The sequence below is a fragment of the Phyllobates terribilis genome, unplaced genomic scaffold (genome assembly GCF_046119375.1).
Source record: "Phyllobates terribilis strain yellow unplaced genomic scaffold, ASM4611937v1 Scaffold_13__5_contigs__length_258822181, whole genome shotgun sequence".
NCBI lineage: Eukaryota > Metazoa > Chordata > Amphibia > Anura > Dendrobatidae > Phyllobates > Phyllobates terribilis.
The window spans coordinates 141,278,886-141,297,331 of record NW_027362773.1 but is presented as its reverse complement, the minus strand read 5'-3'; the positions used below and the strand labels follow the sequence as shown (position 1 = coordinate 141,297,331).

The following is an 18,446-nucleotide window of genomic DNA, read 5'->3' as shown; positions in this document are numbered from 1 at the left end:
CTACGCCACCCGTGGATTGCGGCTATTATGAACCGCCGCTGCAAGGCAGTCCACTGAGGCTGATGGTGTGTGCAGCTGAGATAGTATAACTCCCCACGGGAAGAGTGTAGCCTCAGGGCAGTAAGCATAGATGGTGGGGATTGTAGTGCAGGGCGTCCCAGCACCGGTAGTGCTGGCGCGGCAAGAAATGCAAAGACAACGTGTTGCAGTCCAGGGTCTTTTACTCACAGTTCGTATAGTCCAAGTCACTTCTGCAGGGAATGACTGCCCAAGCCGTGCTGCGTCCACCAGGTGAGGGGCTCGGTCAATCCCCAGGCAATTCAGTAGTATGGCACAGGTCTCCCTTCTATCCTTCCTCTGGCTCGTGCCCCACCAGTCACCAAACTTTTGTCCAGCTGCCGCGGATCTGTGCGGGTAAACGTGGGCCCCGTTTCCCGCTATCCTATATGGTGCCTTCCTAGCAGGTTTAGCAGGGGGTCGCACCAAGTGATGATCACGACCTCCGGTTCTTGGCTGAGGGATAATTTACCTCCACCAATTTGGGATCCGGTACCCTTTCCTTGCCTGACCCGTCACCCGATTTCACGTTGGTCCTTAGGGTCCCTTCTGCCTTCTTGTTTCTGAGCCCTTCTGCTTCTCTGTCACTTCTCCTCCTTTCCTGTTCCTTCTTCTCTTCCTTCCCTCGGCCTCTTCTCCAGGCCTACTTCTCCTTCTCCTCCCAGGCTCCGGCCTTCACCCTAGGCCTGCCTTTGAGCAGAGCTCCTACAGAGCCTCTGCTCCCTGTCTTCTCCTCTCAACTTCTCTCTGACTGAACTAAGATGGTGCCCACCTTTTATACCTCCCCTCTGAATGTGAGCTCAGGTGACCTGCACCCAATGAGCTCCTTCCTATGCTACAGAAACCGTCCCCTTCTGCTCCTACATCACTGGGTGTTCTTCCCCCCTCCCCACTCCAGCCAGGGACATGGTCTGTCGTGCCTGCATTACTGTATAAATGGGAGCACCGTTGAGCTGTCCCCCGGAAATGGGGTGTGTGTGATGCATGCAGCTAACTGAGCCCCGGTCCATACTCCATCCTTACCCGGGAGTGGAATATCACACCTCTGGCAGAGGTGCAATACCCCTGTAGCGGCCGAACCCTCGGGGCGCTACATTCCCCCCCCGGTAAACCACAGCACGTCCTCGGGCTGGAAAAGAGTAAAGACATTTAATTACAAGACATGCAAAACTTTTTCAATAACTTTTCACATTAGAAAACGGACGACATTGTTCAATTCCCTTTATGGGAAATACTTTTCTATTTTTCAACATTTTTCTTTATAAGACATTCTTAATACTACCGGAACTCTTTTGTCATATAAAACATTCTCATTGTCATGTAGCAGCATATAAAACTTTTCATATTAAACATTTTCAAGTAAGACATATTCTTGTGCCCTGGCCGCGGTGCAACTTGCGACCAGGTGTTCATTCTTCTTAAAGGTGCAATACTTGAGCAAACTTGTCTTGACATAGACGTTGCAGTCTTTTTATAAAACCAGTAGGGGGTGCTTTAGGAAACGCAACTATTTACAAGGACGGCCGCTCTCAGTCCTCAGCCAGTTTTGGGAAGGGGAATGGCTGCTCTCAGTCCTCAGCCAGTTAAAGGAAAAGGGATGGCTGCTCTCAGTCCTCAGCCAGATTTAGGAAAGGAGCAACTTTTAACAGTTCCATATCAGTCCCAACGGGGACCACACTCTAATCCGGAGACAGTCCCAAAACAGTCTCTGTACCCTTACGGGTAACTATTCACAATGGTATGCTACTGTTCAATCAATCAATCCTGTCAGTTGGGTGTAGGCGCAGCTTCTCTCTATAGTCAGTCTTTCTTACTCCCTTTACCCATGTGTGAGTGTGGTATGTGCATAACAACTACACCCCATACTGTGCCCTCACACTATATACTGCACCCCATGCTGTGCACTCAGAGAATATATTTCCCCCATACTGTGCCCTCACACTATATACTGCACCCCATACTGTGCCCTCACAGTATATATTTCCCCCATACTGTGCCCTCAAACTGTATATTGCCCCTATGCTGTGATCACATGAATCTCTGTGTGTGTGTCTTCAGGTTGCTCGGCATTATTATCGTGTGAGTGACGCCAAATTTTTAAAATTAACACTAAATAAAGACCCCCGTATCTCTGGAACCATATGTCAGATTTATAAAGACGTAAAATATGGAATACTTAGGCGAGTAGCCACTGGTAGCTTTACACTTGGTGACAGGTCCTCTTTAATGCTAACTTGTGAGTGTATTATACATTCAATTCCAACGTGAGGGCATTTCATATTTTATTCCAAGCACTGTACGTCACTGTATTGATCCCATGTCACTAGGAAGTGATGAATAAGCGTCTGTGGATATTGCTCCTGATTATAAAGTTCTCTCTAGAATCCCTGCATGGAAACAGAGGAGTGGAGAGAGAGCATGAGTGTGGGGGCGGAGGACAAAAATCCAATACACTGAGCAAGAGATCAGTAAAGTGGGTGAAGAAGAGCTCAGCTAATGTAACACTTAGAGGGACGCAGACATTCATGAGTTAACAGCAAGTAATAATCAAGACTTCCCTGATCCTTAGCCAGTGCTTGATGTGGAAGCAGAGAATTCACTTCTGAACAACATCTTCCAATTAACATCAACATAAATAGTTCTTTAACTTAAATACAAGGCTTTTCTTCTCTTGCATGGATTTTGAGTTGCACCATGTTTTCTTCTCTAGTTGTCCCTAATGCTATCAATACAGAAGCAGTTACAGAGCTGTAAAAATCACACATCTTTCACAACACAAAAGTGTTATCTGCTTCCAAGGGAAACCATCACATCACAGCTGCTATCATTATTAATGATGGGGAACTAGGTTAACCCCTTAAGGATTGGGCAATTTCTAGTTTTTGCACTTTGTTTTGTGCTTTTCACCAGTCATAACTTTTTTTTATTTTTCTGGCAACTTAGCTGTATAAGGGCTTTTTTTTTTCAGGAACAGTTAGAGTTTTGAATTACACTTTTAATTTTATTATATAATATGCTGAAAATGGGGGGAAAAATTCCAAGTGTGAAAAAAAGCGATTCTACAATAGTTTTTTTTAAAGGGGGAGGGGGATTGTTGTTCCACAGCGTTCATCATGTTTTAAAAATATGTTCTGTCAACATTATTTTCCAGGACAGTACAATTACACTGATACTAAACGTGCATAGTTATTTTTTAAGTGCTGGAAAAAAATCTGGAGATTTAAAAAAAAAAAAAAAAATTAGGTTTGTGTCGTCATTTTTTTGAGATACATACTGTACCTTTTTCATTTTCCCATCAATGGAGCTACATGAGGGTTTGTTTTTTTGTGCATTGAGCTGACATATTTATTGATATTACTTGGGGTTACATATGAGTTTTTGATCGATTTTTATTGCATTCTTTGATGTAATTGTGGTGACCATAAAATGCCAGTTCTGGTGTTTTGATTTGTTTTCTTGTTCAAATGATTATTGTATGGGATAAATATTTTAATATTTTATTAGTTCAGGCAATTGCTAAATATGATAATTTTTTTAAAATATTTTGCTATTCACATTTGGGGAAAGGGGGTGATATCAAATTTTAGATTATTTTTTAAAAAGTTTTAGCTATTTATAATTAATGGAACCTGTGATCTCTTGATTGCTTGTATCGTGAATTAGACGATCTCTTATGAAGCCAAGCCTTAGCCCTGGCGACCAGATGTAAATGACTCGCCCCCTGGGCCGTGGGGCACTCGGAGCCGGGCAACAGGGCAACGATGGGGGTAGTAGTGGCAACCCGGTCCGTGGCTCAGGGTGGTCAGAACAGTGGCAGTCTTCTATATGTTTTGCAATGTCCGACTACGCCACCCGTGGATTGCGGTCAGTGCTAACCGCCGCTACAGTGCAGACCGCTGGGGCAGATGTAAATGTGCAGCACTGAATAGTACAACTCCCCACGGGAGGAGTATGGCCCCAGGGCAGTTTATAAATGATGATGGAGGGGATGATTCCAACCGCAATAGTCAGGAAACGGAGGCCTCTTAAACAGTTCAGGGTCTTTATTAGAACAGGTGAGACGACCCAAAAACAGTCCCGGCTAGGAGGGGGCCTGGATGTCTGAGAACAAGTGGAAAGCTGGCCCTGGTCAGGGTGAGGGTGTAGGCCTACCGTGCTCTCTGCGCTCCTTCTGGCTATTTCCCTCCTTGTAGTGTAACAGCCCACGTTCCTGAGCTCACCTTGTCTTCTCGCCCGTATGGCTTGCAACTTGGGTTCCTTTCTATTCTTGGCCTAGTGCAGCTTTACTGGTCCCTTCTGCTGTGGCGGAACCTCCGGGCTTCTTAGGCCAAGGGACATACAATCCCCTGCGGACTGGTTATTTGCTGTAGGACTTGGAATCCTCACCGCCTCAGACACCAAAGTCTGGTAGATTGGTTTCTCTATCTGCCAGGACAGGCTCTCCTCGCCTTCCGTCCCTGACTCGTGGCTCCTCTCCTGCCACCCGACCTCCTCAGCTACAGCTGAACTGGCTCTACCTACTCTTGGACACCTCTCAATCCAGAGACAGGTCGTCCAGAACTCCCTAACCCTGCCCCCAGTTCCAGCTTTTATAGGGGCAGCCTGCTCCCCCTACTGGCCTGGGACAGGAGGTGCTGAATGTTAATTGTCCCTGACTAGAGAACCTCCCCCTTGCTCTCAGACACAGCTTTATTATATTTGTGGCATCCAGGCCAGGGTGACTCATAAACATTGAATGTAGCTGCACTGTGCAGCAGTATTTAATGAGTAGCTGCCGCTGCCAGGTACTGCAGATCAGCTCCTAGGCAGTACATTGCAGCAGCCACTACACATTGAACTTTACTACACAGTGCAATGACTACATTCGGGTACTGGGCTGCTAGCAGCTCGGTGCCGGATCTGATCATCAGTATCATATGTCCAGAGAACCCCTTTAATTATCTCTCCACCTCATCAATTCCTTGAGAGAGTGTGGAATCTATTGCACCATTATTAGATGTCCTGAAGATATGCTATAAATGCTTGAGTGGAAATACCCATTTAAAGGAGCAAAATGGCTAAGCCTGATACATTGCTTTGTAAAGTAGAAAGAGACCCCCCCCCAACGCTGCATATGCAGAAAAATCGTAGATCAATTATCCATGAAGTGTAGGCAGCCTACCAATAGGAGGTGGAATCAATATACTTTTAAAACATTTCTACTCAGCACTTTTTTCCTCAAAAAAGTTAATTTTTTTCTTATTATTATTACATTGTGTTATGCCGTGGGAAATGCCTGAAGGGGCAGTACATGATACAGAGGTTCAGAGACAGAATAGCAGCCATGGTTTGCACCAAGAATAATGCAATAAGCAGAATAGCTCCTTAAAGGGAACCTATCATGTGTAAAAACACTATTAATCTGCAGATATGGGGTTAATCTGCAGGTTAATAGCATTCTGAATCTGCCCGGCGTCTGCACTTAGAGCCCCGATGCCAGGAGGAAATGAACTTTATTCCTCCCGGCAGTTTTTGAGTTTCAGTCATTGGCATTGGCATGGCTCCGGCACAGGTTTAGTAACCGCTCGGTGTATACTGAGCGGTGGCTGTAACTGCGCCTCCGGACCTGACAGACAGTTGGCCCTAATGATGAGCTCTAATTCTAAGATGCTGTCAGTCAGTGCCGGGGGGGGGCGGTTACAGACGCTTCTCTCTATATAGAGCGGTGACTAAACCTGTGCCGGTGCCACCCCTATGACTGAAACCCAAATGCTGCCGGGAGGAATAAAGTTAATTTCCTCACGGCAGTGGGGCTCTCAGTGCAGGCGCCGGGCAAGTTCCGAACTCTATTAACCCCTTCACGACCTTGGGATTTTCCGTTTTTGCATTTTCATTTTTTGCTCCCCTTATTCCCAGAGCCATGGAAAAAAAAAAATTTCCATCAAAATAGCCGTGTGAGGGCTTGTTGTTTGCAGTACGAGTTGTACTGTTGAACAACAACATTGATCTTACCATATCGTGTACTGGAAAATGGGGGAAAAAATACAAGTGCGGTAAAATTGCAAAAAAAAGTGCAATTCCATAATTTTTTTTTTTTTTTTTTTTACCATGTTCACTAAATGCTAAAACTGCCCAACCATTCTTATTCTCCGGGTCATTACGAGTTTGTAGAAACCAAACATGTAAAGGTTCTTTTTTATTTAAGTGGTGAAAAAAAAATCCAAAGTTTGTGAAAAAAAAAATGCGCCATTTTCCAAGATCCATAACATCTCAAGTTTTGTAGATATGGGGTGGAGTGAAGGTTGTATCTGTGATATAAATTAAATATAACAAAAGTGGCAACAGTATAATAACCTCCATGAATAATTATACATCTGCTAATTGTAATGTACAAAGAACAGCTCTCTCTTTCTGAAAGGACAGTCCTGTCCGTGCATTACATGAACAACCCATTGAAATAAATGGGAAATATGTAATAATATTGTTTCCTCTGTGGTGCAGCAAGGAAAATCCTCTAGATTTTACCACTGCTCTCAGGAATCATATTAATATCCATATAAGTATTTTATATTAGTCTGTTGTATTACTTGTGATTTACTTTTGTTGAATTTTAATCTAATTTCTTCCAGGTTGAGTCTTCCATCTTGGATGTGTATGATGACCTGTACGAGCAGGTTCTTAGAGGATATCCCGGAAAAGCACAGGAACATCTTTTGCAAGCACATGACATAGTAAGCCGAATATTGAGATCAAATTTTTTTTTTTTTTAGCTCACAATTGGCAGATAATGTCCTACTTTGCTGGGACAACCGATGTAACTTTTATGGTATTGGTCAGTTTAATTACAAAGACTCAATTACATCCCAAGTTTCTTGGAGCCTGAATGGCCGTCCACCGAGTCTCGATAGGCAATGGGTGTAGTGGAGAATGTCTCCATAGTGTAGCATCTGATTTCCATAGGAATTTGAGAGATCGGATGCCTCTGCATGACTATGGGTACAGCATCATATACTTTTAGGGGTGCCATACAGCTTTATGAAACAGGGAGGGAAAGAGGGGGAGAGTCAGCTCACCGGAATGCAGTCTGTAAATCCTCTGTCCAGAGATCCTCGCAGGGAGTCGCCCTGGCTCGGGTCGGTGCCATGAAGAGAAAAGAAGAAAATCTCCAGTGTAGGATAAAGTTAAAACATAGTAATTTATTGAGTCCAAGATAAAAAAAAATCTTTGAGTTCATCCGAGAAATACAAGCATCACATCAATCTGCTCCAGTGAGGAATTACATCAGTCAAATCGACGCGTTTCATGAATCATGAATAAGACTCGTCTGAGTTGAAACGCGTTGATTTGGAGATTTTCTTCTTTTCTCTCCATATTACAGCTTTGTTGCTTAAACGGGTTGTCCAGGATTTTAACATTATAGGTCATCAATGTCTGACCAGTGGCGGTGTGACACCCGGTGCCCCGCCGATCAGCTGTTCCCGATGTTGGTGGAGTCCAGATCTGCTCATTTATGGAACAGCACAGCTGTCGACTGTATAGTCTGCCCCGGATGGGTACCGCATATACACCACCTATTCAAATCAATAAGGGGTGGATGTGCAGTACCCAGCCATGGCCACTATGCTGTAGAAGGAGCTGTGCTGCTCCATAACTGAGCAGTTCCGGTCCGACAACGGGAACAGCTGATCGGCGGAGGTGCAGATTGTCGCACCTTCACCGCACAGCACAGCTCCGTCAACTCTATAGTGGCCACAGCTGAGTACTGCACATCAGTCCCCTATTCAAATTAGGACCACAATAAAGTAGACAGAGCTGTGCTGTGCAGCTTTGTAACTGTGCAGTTCCGGCTGCTTCTGGCACTTAGAACCGCTGATTGTGGGGTGCTGAGTGCCGCACCCGCACTGATCAGACATTGATGACCTATCAAAAGGATAGACCATCATGCTAAAGTAGTGGACAACCTCTTTAAGGAAAGGGAGACTCAGATGAAGTCCAATACTTTGATTATAAAGAGAGTATGGATTCTTGCTGAGCAGCAGTTGTAATCAGATTCTTGTCTTGGGGCGCTTAAAGGGAGTCTGTTAACCCTAAAACTTCAATGAAACTGCTAGTATAGTCATGAATCATTTTTGACACTTCTGGAGCTCAGTAGAGCACACACAGTGTCTGTGCATGTATGCTCTCCTTTCTCTCTCCTTTCTCTCTCCTGGTAGCAGCCACTTGGTATATATTGACACTGAATAGAGAAGGAAAGCGCCCGCGCACTGACACTGTGCCGGCTCTGCTGGCCTCCAGGAGTCTCAAGGACGATTCAGTTCGCTGAATAGTTCTTGAAACTCCTTTAACTGAATCATTCTTGAGACTCCTGGAGTCCGGCAGAGTCGGTACAGTGTCAGTGCGCATGCACTTTCCTGCCTTGTTCCTGATTATTGCGGCTGTTCGCTACACTGACGGTTGTGTCTGCTATAAGTGGCTGCTACAGCAAGGAGCGAGGAAGGAAAGAGCACGCGCACTGACACTGTATGCGTATGGCACTTAAGGCAGCGATCGCTCTGGGCAAGCAAGTGCTGTCAAACCAGCGAAGGGGTAGTGCACATCATCCTAATTGTAGGGGCAGAATAGTGCCACATCAAGGGACTACAGGGGAGACCTGATTTATATATTTAATAAAACTTTTTTTTTCAGCACAGCAAAAGCAGTAATATCTATAGCACAGGCATGATTTCTATAGGACCTAAGTCCTCTATGTGACTGCACTAGCAGTTCAATAGAGTTTTGAGGGTCACAGACAGCAAAACAGCATTGTAGCATGGTTTCTGGAAAGGAGGAAGCAAAATAATGTGATGAAGTATATTATAAAAATTTATTTAAAAAAAGCCGATCAATGTTTAAATATATAAAAAGTTGAGATAATCTTTAAATGATTATTATTAAGCCAGGTTGAAAACATTCTGTATCTGTTACACTTTTATAAGAGCCTAAAATAATTAAGTAAATAGGGGTACAGTGTGTCCAAATTTTTGTTCAATCAATGGTTTCCATTTATATGTATGTATACGCTATATATATTTCCGTTCTTAGTTTCAATGCTGTGGGAAGAGCTGGCAACAGCAGACAATGTCTACTCCGCATATTATGTGCAGCAATACAGCAGATGACAAGGTACCGTACTTTCCATTTTGCTTCAAGCAATCTCCTAATTCTATTCTTTAACATTGGGTTTATGAGGCTGAATATACACTGCTCAAAAAATAAAGGGAACACTTAAACAACAGAATATAACTCCAAGTAAATCAAACTTCTGTGAAATCAAACTGTCCACTTAGGAAACAACACTGATTGACAATCAATTTCACATGCTGTTGTGCAAATGGAATAGACAATAGATGGAAATTATTGGCAATTATCAAGACACCCTCAATAAAGGAGTGGTTCTGCAGGTGGGGACCACAGACCACATCTCAGTACCAATGCTTTCTGGCTAATGTTTTGGTCACTTTTGAAAGTTGGTTGTGCTTTCACACTCGTGGTAGCATGAGATGGACTCTACAACCCACAGAAGTTGCTCAGGTAGTGCAGCTCATCCAGGATGGCACATCAATGCGAGCTGTGGCAAGAAGGTTTGCTGTGTCTGTCAGCGTAGTGTCCAGAGGCTGGAGGCGCTACCAGGAGACAGCCCAGTACACCAGGAGATGTGGAGGGGGCCGTAGGAGGGCAACAACCCAGCAGCAGGACCGCTACCTCCGCCTTTGTGCAAGGAGGAACAGGAGGAGCACTGCCAGAGCCCTGCAAAATGACCTCCAGCAGGCCACAAATGTGCATGTGTCTGCACAAACGGTTAGAAACCAACTCCATGAGGATGGTATGAGGGCCCGATGTCCACAGATGGGGGTTGTGCTCACAGCCCAACACCGTGCAGGACGCTTGGAATTTGCCACAGAACACCAGGATTGGCAAAGTCGCCACTGGCGCCCTGTGCTCTTCACAGATGAAAGCAGGTTCACACTGAGCACATGGGACAGATGTGACAGAGTCTGGAGATGCCGTGGAGAGCGATCTGCTGCCTGCAACATCCTTCAGCATGACTGGTTTGGCAGTGGGTCAGTAATGGTGTGGGGTGGCATTTCTTTGGTGGGCCACACAGCCATCCATGTGCTCGCCAGAGGTAGCCTGACTGCCATTAGGTACCGAGATGAGATCCTCAGACCCCTTATGAGACCATATGCTGGTGCGGCTGGCCCTGGGTTCCTCCTAATGCAGGACAATGCCAGACCTCATGTGGCTGGAGTGTGTCAGCAGTTCCTGCAAGATGAAGCCATTGAAGCTATGGACTGGCCCGCCCGTTCCCCAGACCTGAATTCGATTGAGCACATCTGGGGCATCATGTCTCGCTCCATCCACCAACGTCACGTTGCGCCACACACTGTCCAGGAGTTGGCGGATGCTTTAGTCCAGGTCTGGGAGGAGATCCCACTGGAGACCATCCACAACCTCATCAGGAGCATGCCCAGGCATTGTAGGGAGGTCATACAGGCACGTGGAGGCCACACACAAAACTGAGATTCATTTTGACTTGTTTTAAAGACATTACATCAAAGTTGGATCAGCCTGTAGTGTGTTTTTCCACTTTAATATTGGGGGTGACTCCAAATCCAGGCCTCCATTGGTTAATAAATTTGATTTCCATTGATGATTTTTGTGTGATTTTGTTGTCAGCACATTCAACTTTGTACAGAACAAAGTATTCAATGAGAATATTTCATTCATTCAGATCTAGGATGTGTTATTTGAGTGTTCCCTTTATTTTTTTGAGCAGTGTATTATAGGTATAAAAAAAAAACAAGGAACAAAAGTGAAAAAAAAAAATGGGAGGACACAACAAATGTCATACTATTCTACTGGCGAACATGTCATATATTGTCATTACTGGGATCAGCTTGGTTATATAAGAAGCATTGAAATATTATTTTGCCAACCTATATCTATTCAAGAATATGCCAGATTATTTTTTCTCCCAACAGAAGATGTCGGGAGACTTTCCAACTGCCCCTATATACATTTGCAATAAAAATTATTCAACCCCTATTGCAAATTTGGTTTGGTTTCCAAACTTTCTACTGTTTGCAATAAACCAAATAGGAACAATTTACTATAAATAGCTGGACACAATTAATATAACAAGTGGTTTCTCCAAATTCAGCACCAAAGTCCACTTTGACTGACTACTGCAGTCTCAGAATCATCCACCTCTTCATGATAAGTTTCTTTAATACTTAGCAGAGCTCCTCAGGCTGTTGCGACCTGCTGCAGATGTGATGTATATCCAGACACCAGCGTCTGCCGTGTTCTTGAGGAATCTTAGCCCATTCCTTGTAGGTTATTAAAATAGTTAAGATAAGAGATCACAGCCTTGCACAAACAAGGAAAAATACAGAAAATACATTGTTATATTAGTTGTTTTTAGGTATTTATTGTTATTTTGCAAAAATCAGAAAGATTGTAAATTTTGCTAATAAATAAATTTGCAATGGGGAGTTAAATAATTTTGATTGCAACTGCACGTATAAATGATTTTCTACTCATAAATGCATGATGCTGCCAGTCTTATGTTACCTTATCTTCACTTTTATTGTGTCATGTAGAACAAAGGTTACTGCTGCCTACCAGGCTTATAATGATCGTTTTATTCTGGTGTGACCATGACTTAAAGTGGGTATGGCAGCAGGATTTTGCTATGTAATCTGAGAGCAGCATAATGTAGGGGCAGATAGCCTGATTCCAGTGATGTATTACTTACTGGGCTGCTTGTTGTAGATTCAATAAAATCAGTGTTTTATCAGCAGGAGATTATCACTAGAGGACTAATGTAATCTTCCTGCTCTGTGTAGCCCCGCCTCCAATTTACAGTGTACACAGAAAGCTACCAATCAGTCGTGGGGGCGGGGCTATAGCAAGCTCAGCATTCAGAGAATTGCTAGATCTACTAAAGAGAAAACAGTGATTATATCAAAATGACAGCAAGCAGCCAAGAAAGAGATACATCAGTGGAATCAGGGTCTCTGCCCCTACATCATACTGCTTCCAAATTAAAGAGCAAAAACTTAGTGACGGATTCGCTTTAACATGTTAAATAAATCAAAATTGAGATTATAACCAATGTATTTCTTATTAATAAAAGAGGCTAAATAATTACATTGTTAATTCTGCATATTGCACCTCCCCGTCTAGGACTGTGTATCAGTTATCTCAGATGTTCTGAACATACACTGGTATTGGGTCAGGACTTTGCTGCTGTCATCATTGGGACCAACGGTGCGTAGAACTCTATGTATCAATGTAAACTCTTCTTACTGAAATTATACAGACTATGACAATTCCCAATACCTTATTTACTGCAACATTCTCCAATAACAGCCCCATTCTTGAGATAGATATGGCTCACATTGATTGATATAAGGGTAAATATACAAGATGGGAAAACATTTTCAGAAGTATTATGAATAGCCATATAGCTACTAGCTCAACAAACATTCTATATTTTGATCTGTTGCTAATGTGGATTGGAAGTGTAGATGCCAGCCACGATCCCAAAGACTTGTAGTTTTATTATGTAATTAAAGAGATTCTCAACAACTTTAAGACATTTGGGAAATAGCCCCAGATGTGGTGCCAACACTTTTTATGGCTGCAAGCGTTCTCAGCAGTTCCCTCTTTTGTTGACTGGCTGCAGCTTTGACATTTTGTGTGAGCAGAAAGGAATGTCTCTTCCTGTTCAGACAGACTATCAAGGTTTTCGGCAATATCCAGTGTACACGGGTGTGCTGTTCACCATAGATTAGCGGATCGAGTTTGCGGCAAATTTCCTGAAATTAGTAGTTTCAGGCAAATTAGAATATTTTCAGATGCGATTTGCAGTTTGCTAAAAAATGAAATTAACTTGCCTGGAACCAGTGTAAGCTTTTATAAGTCAGCAGGGTCCCATGTTTCTCTCTCTCCTGCAGAGTGTAAGCTCTTATGCTCAGCGTGATCCTCTCTCTCTCCTGTAGGGTGTAAGTTCTTATGGTGAGCGGGTTCTTGTCTCTCACTTTCTCTTTCCTGTAGTGTGTAAGCTCTTATAATCAGCAAGGTCCTCTCACTCTGCTGTAGATTGTAAGCTTTTATGGTCACTGGGGTCCTCTCTCTCTCTCCTGTAGAGTGTAAGCTCTTATGATCAGTGAAGTCCTGTCTCTCTCTCCTGTAGAGTGTAAGCTCTTATGATCAGCAAGGTCCTCTCTCTCCTGTAGAATGTAAGTCCTTATGGTCAGTGAGGTCCTCTCCCTCTCTCCTGTAGAGTGTAAGCTCTTATGGTCAGCGGGGTCCTGTCTCTCTCTCCTGTAGAGTGTAAGCTCTTATTGTCAGCAGGGTCCTGTCTCTCTCTCTCTTGTAGAGTGTAAGCCCTTATGGTCAGTAGGGTTCTCTCTCTATCCTGTTGAGTGTAAGCTCTTATGGTCAGTGAGGTCCTCTCTCTCTCTCTCCTGTAGAGTCTAAGCCCTTATGGTCAGTGGGGTCTTCTCTCTCTCTCCTGTAGCGTGTAAGCCCTTATGGTCAGTGGGGTCCTCTCTCTCTCTCTCTCTCCTGTAGTGTGTTTGCTCTTATGGTCAGTGAGGTCCTCTCTCTCTCTCTCTCTCCTGTAGTGTGTTTGCTCTTATGGTCAGTGAGGTCCTCTCTCTCTCTCTCCTGTAGTGTGTTTGCTCTTATGGTCAGTGGGGTCCTTTCTCTCTCTCTCTCCTGTAGAGTGTGAGCTCTCATGGTCCACAGGGTCCTCTCTTTCTAACCTGTAAAGTGTAAGCTCTCATGGTCTGTTTCTCTCTGCTCTCGCCCACATGTATTTTCCGAGCAGTTACACGCTTTCCGGTACTGAAATTCATGCGAATGTGTTAAGCTGAAATCAATTTTAAGCTCTTATGATCATCAAGGTTCTGTCTCTCTCCTGTAGAGTGTAAGCTTTTATGGTCAGCGATGTAGTCTCTTTCTCCTGTAGAGTGTAAGCTCTTATGCTCAGTGGGGTCCTCTCTCTCTCCTGTAGAGTGTAAGCTATTATGGTCAGCGAGGTCCTGTCTCTCTCTCCTGTAGAGTGTAAGCTCTTATGGTTAGCGAGGTCCTGTCTCTCTCTCCTGTAGAGTGTAAGCTATTATTGTCAGCAGGGTCCTGTCTCTCTCTCCTGTAGAGTGTAGGCCCTTATGGTCAGTGGTGTCTTCTCTCTCTCCTGTAGAGTGTAAGTCCTTATGGTCAGTAGGGTTCTCTCTCTCTCCTGTAGAGTGTAAGCTCTTATGGTCAGTGGGGTCCTTTCTGTCTCTCTCTCTCTCCTGTAGAGTGTGAGCTCTCATGGTCCACAGGGTCCTCTCTTTCTAACCTGTAAAGTGTAAGCTCTCATGGTCTGTTTCTCTCTGCTCTTGCCCACATGTATTTTCCGAGCAGTTACCTGCTTTCCGGTACTGAAATTCATGCGAATGTGTTCAGCTGAAATCAAATTTAAATTCAAATTTCAAAAGATCCGCTCATCTCTACCATAGACCCTTTACATCCGGCAGCCACCAGAGCTGATAGCAATCTGACCCCCAGCACCTCCACCAATCTGATATTGATGGCTTATCCTAAGGTTGGGCCATCAACTCATTGTACGACCTCACTGGTGAATGGTATCCTCACGTCAACCTGGCTCTGTTTGCATCTTTCGGGAACAAGAGAAACGCAGAGAGTAACTCATTACTCATCCACTGTACATTATATTCCCAAATAGGAGATAGTTCTAGCAGAACTTTCAGGCAAAAGTTTGAAATGTTCTTTGTTTATAGAAGAGGGGTTAAAGGAAGGGAAGAAATGAGTGAAACAAATGGAGCTTCAAGGAAAATGTTCTCATGCAACAAGAGTAAACTCTGTCCAGACTCAGGAGCTGCGCTCTGTATTCAGCTGCTCCTCCACATGTCCGGTAGAGAAGAAACTGATTTATTCTTCCTGTTAAAGGAGCATTCCACTGATTAACTGTCTAGTGTTTCATCTGCATGCCGTAAGTGTGCCGTCTGAGTGGAAAATCTAATTAAATGGGTTTTCTTTTGCAGTTTCACACACAATATGTTTTGGGAAAAAAATGTATTGTTTTACATGGTATTTTTGTTCTTGGTGATTTTTTTCTGCATTTATTTTTTTGCCACAATGCTACGTCCAGATGTGAAATATTTAAAAAGTAATTGTCATTTTTATTTCATAAATCAACAGTACACATAAAAATAAGAGACTTAGTAATATATCTTATCAGAGAAATCAGCTTCTTTCTCCTCCAGGACTGATCAATCATTCTCAAAATTCTCACTTCATGGGTAAAATCTGTAGATTTTTACATTACTGAGATAGGAGATAACAGTTGGTGCTGGTAAAACTTTATGTAGAGAGGGAGGAGCTTGAGGTAGAGCTCCTCCTCCACCCGTATCACCTCCCCTCTACATAGAATCTTATGAGCACCAACAGTCATCTCCTATCTCAGTAATGGGAAAATGTGTCTTCACCGAATACAGATTTTACCGATGAAGTGAGAATTTTGAGAATGAAAGCTCAGTCCCGCTTTTTTTGTGTATCCATTCACAAAAAAAAGATATGTTCAGTTCACCTGATGAAAAAAACTTTGAACTCTCAAGATGTGCATGGACACTGAATCCCAGTTTGAAGGATAATATAACACATGTGAAAAAAATGCTCACCTTGTCCAGCACTCAATTTCCTAATTTTCTAAGTAAAAAAGAGTTCTATTGATCCATAAAAAATGGACGAAAAACACATAGGACATCCTACAAAAAATCCAACCTAGAAATATTGTACGGTCAGTTGTCAGTCATTTTTGAGCATGGAGGTTTCTGTCCTTTTGATTTTACATTTTTTTAGAAAATGCATAGTCACGTAAATGGAGTATAGGGGTGCCAGGAGAGAACACTGTTGTCAGAGCGAGCATTTGGTGGACAGCTATCTAAGGTCTATGGAGACCTCTAGTCCTGCTCTAAAGGTAACCATACACACTTGTATCCAGACAAGGCAATGCTCTGTGAGCTCAATACATCAGCAGTAGCTCTGATTTGCTACAATGTATCTGCCTGGAGTCCAGGCTGTGACTCAGAGCATTGCCTAGATGGGATATCATTCTATCCACTGAGAGCAGGACCAGCTATGTCTACTGTCAGATTCTCCATATAATCTATTCTTTCTGTTTTGTGTCTCCATAGATATATGGAATGGTGCTGTCGTCTTTTCTTTATTTCTCCCTACCAAAAGGAAATATTTGGGAGAGAAGAGGAGAATATAGCTTCAATGGTGGCTTACAATCAACCCCAGCCACCCCCCTGATACAGCTGATGCCCTTCCAGTCCGCACAGTGACCATGTATCAGTATGCTGACTTGTAAGACCTGATTTACAGGCCATAACCTGCAGCCATAATTGCAATCAGAAGCATTTAGCATGGTGGAAATGTCAACGTGGAAGAAGTAACAAAGTGGACGGCTTCTCTGTATCTCTGGGCGGAACGGTGTGTACCATTAGCAAAATCACTACCAATTCAGCGAATATGGTGATGCAACCCATATGGTCACGTTTCGTCACGCCAAAACGGTACTCGAATTTGCCCTGTGTGCTGACAGTACATATCGTACTGGGTAGACCCCAATATGTAAGTGGGCATAGGGCCACGTAACACCTCCAGCGCCACCACTGGATTTATCTCTTTGGTTTACCCAGTTTAGAGGGAACAGGGGGTCACATAGTAACGGTGTTGAAAGGAGTCTGTCAGCAGAAAATGACTGTTCAAACCAAGCAACAACACTTGACGCACCCTTGGCATGGCTAAAAAGAACACAGTACCTTCCCACATACATGGTTTCCATCTATCTTCGCCTTCCTCTGCCTTGATTGACAGCTCTGTCTTTACAGGAACCAGAGGAGAACGAAAGATACGTAGATGGAAAACAAGTAAGTGGGAAGGAGCACTGGACCGTTTGTCCGTGCCAGGAGTGCACTGAGCGCCTGTGCTTGGTTTGAACAGTAATTTTCTGCTAATAGATGTCCTTTAAAGGGACTGTCCAAGAAACAGGTTTCATTTAGATAAATCCAGATCTCCAAGTAACAAGACACCTTTGTGTTTGCAAATTTGTGAAAAGTTGAGAAACTTCTCTTTCTAAATAAATAAATCATCTTTTAAATGTCACTTTGTTTCAGAAACATTTTTGTTTATTTGTAGGTCAAAGTGTGCAGTATGAGTCAGCTCCACCCAAATGGGTGGAGCTGGGGCAGAGGCAGGAGAGTGTGTGGCTCCGCCCACTTGTAAAATTAGTTTTAAAAAAAAAATGCTGGCATTTTGTATGCCAGAAATACTACTACAGTCTCTGATTAGTATAACATTCTTGGAGTGATGCACAGAGGTGCGTATCATTCAGAAGAGTTCATTAATTTGGCACAGTGTACTCCAGCATGCCTAGCGTAGCATGAGCGTGGGCTACTAAGGGGGAAATCACACAGCGTGGTGGCTACTAAGAGGGCCATGATACAGCATGGGCTACTAAGGGGGCCATTATACAGTGTGGGAGCAACTAAGGAAGCCATCATAGAGTATGGGTGCTAGTGCTACTAAGGGGGCAATTCAAATTGAGTGGGTGGGGACAAGCCAGACTGAATAAAGAAACGAACACCCCTATGACTAAACGAGCAAGTCAGATATAAGAATATAAAGTGGATTTTACAAAAGATTATAGCGCTGATTTCAATGCAAAAAACATGTTAGTGGTGCATATTGCATCACTAACAACAACCTGGGGGCAGTTTACATGCTCCAACTGACATGACAGGTTCCCTGTAAATATACACAGAAAGTGTTGCTATCCTACACCTTATGTGGCGCCCCTGAGGGTTCAGTCGCCACAGGGGTACTGCTCCTCAGCTTGAGGTGTGGTATCTCCTCTTCCAGGTAAGGATGGAGCACTTCTCGGAACCCTACTTCACCACTCAACACTACACCACTCCTGTCCTGTAGGGGGCCTAAATGCACCAGGGTGCTGCCCCGTCCCAGGATATAGGAGATGGGGGGGGGAATCAAAGATAGGGGGAACCATGTAGTGGGTGAGGGTGGAGGACACACTTTTAGGGTACACTTACTAATTCATATTTAATCTACGGCCATCTTAGGTTCAAGGTCTTTGATTGTGATCTTCATCAGTGATTGTGGTCTCCGTCTCTGATTATGGTCACCCACCAGAGTTTATCTACAGGCCTCATCCGACTGAAGATACACGATCCTCGTTCTCTGGCCTTGAGGCGAGGAGCGGGTCAGAGTTAACCACTGTCTCTACCCGGTCAAGGTCCCTACCTAAGAAGGCCTGGAGGGGAGCAGAGGAG

At 43.8% G+C, this 18,446-nt stretch overlaps 1 protein-coding gene across 1 annotated transcript in view; it reads left to right on the top strand.

Moving 5' to 3' along the window:
* TSPAN32 (tetraspanin 32) overlaps positions 1 to 17,279 on the top strand; it is a 58,540-nt gene extending 41,261 nt beyond the window's left edge. The window contains exons 5-8 of the mRNA XM_073659547.1: positions 6,666 to 6,767; positions 9,118 to 9,198; positions 12,265 to 12,348; positions 16,287 to 17,279. Of these exons, the coding sequence (XP_073515648.1) occupies positions 6,666 to 6,767; positions 9,118 to 9,198; positions 12,265 to 12,348; positions 16,287 to 16,439 (420 nt within the window). The 3' untranslated portion in view covers positions 16,440 to 17,279. The remainder of the gene's footprint in view (positions 1 to 6,665; positions 6,768 to 9,117; positions 9,199 to 12,264; positions 12,349 to 16,286) is intronic.
* Positions 17,280 to 18,446: the final 1,167 nt, after the last annotated feature.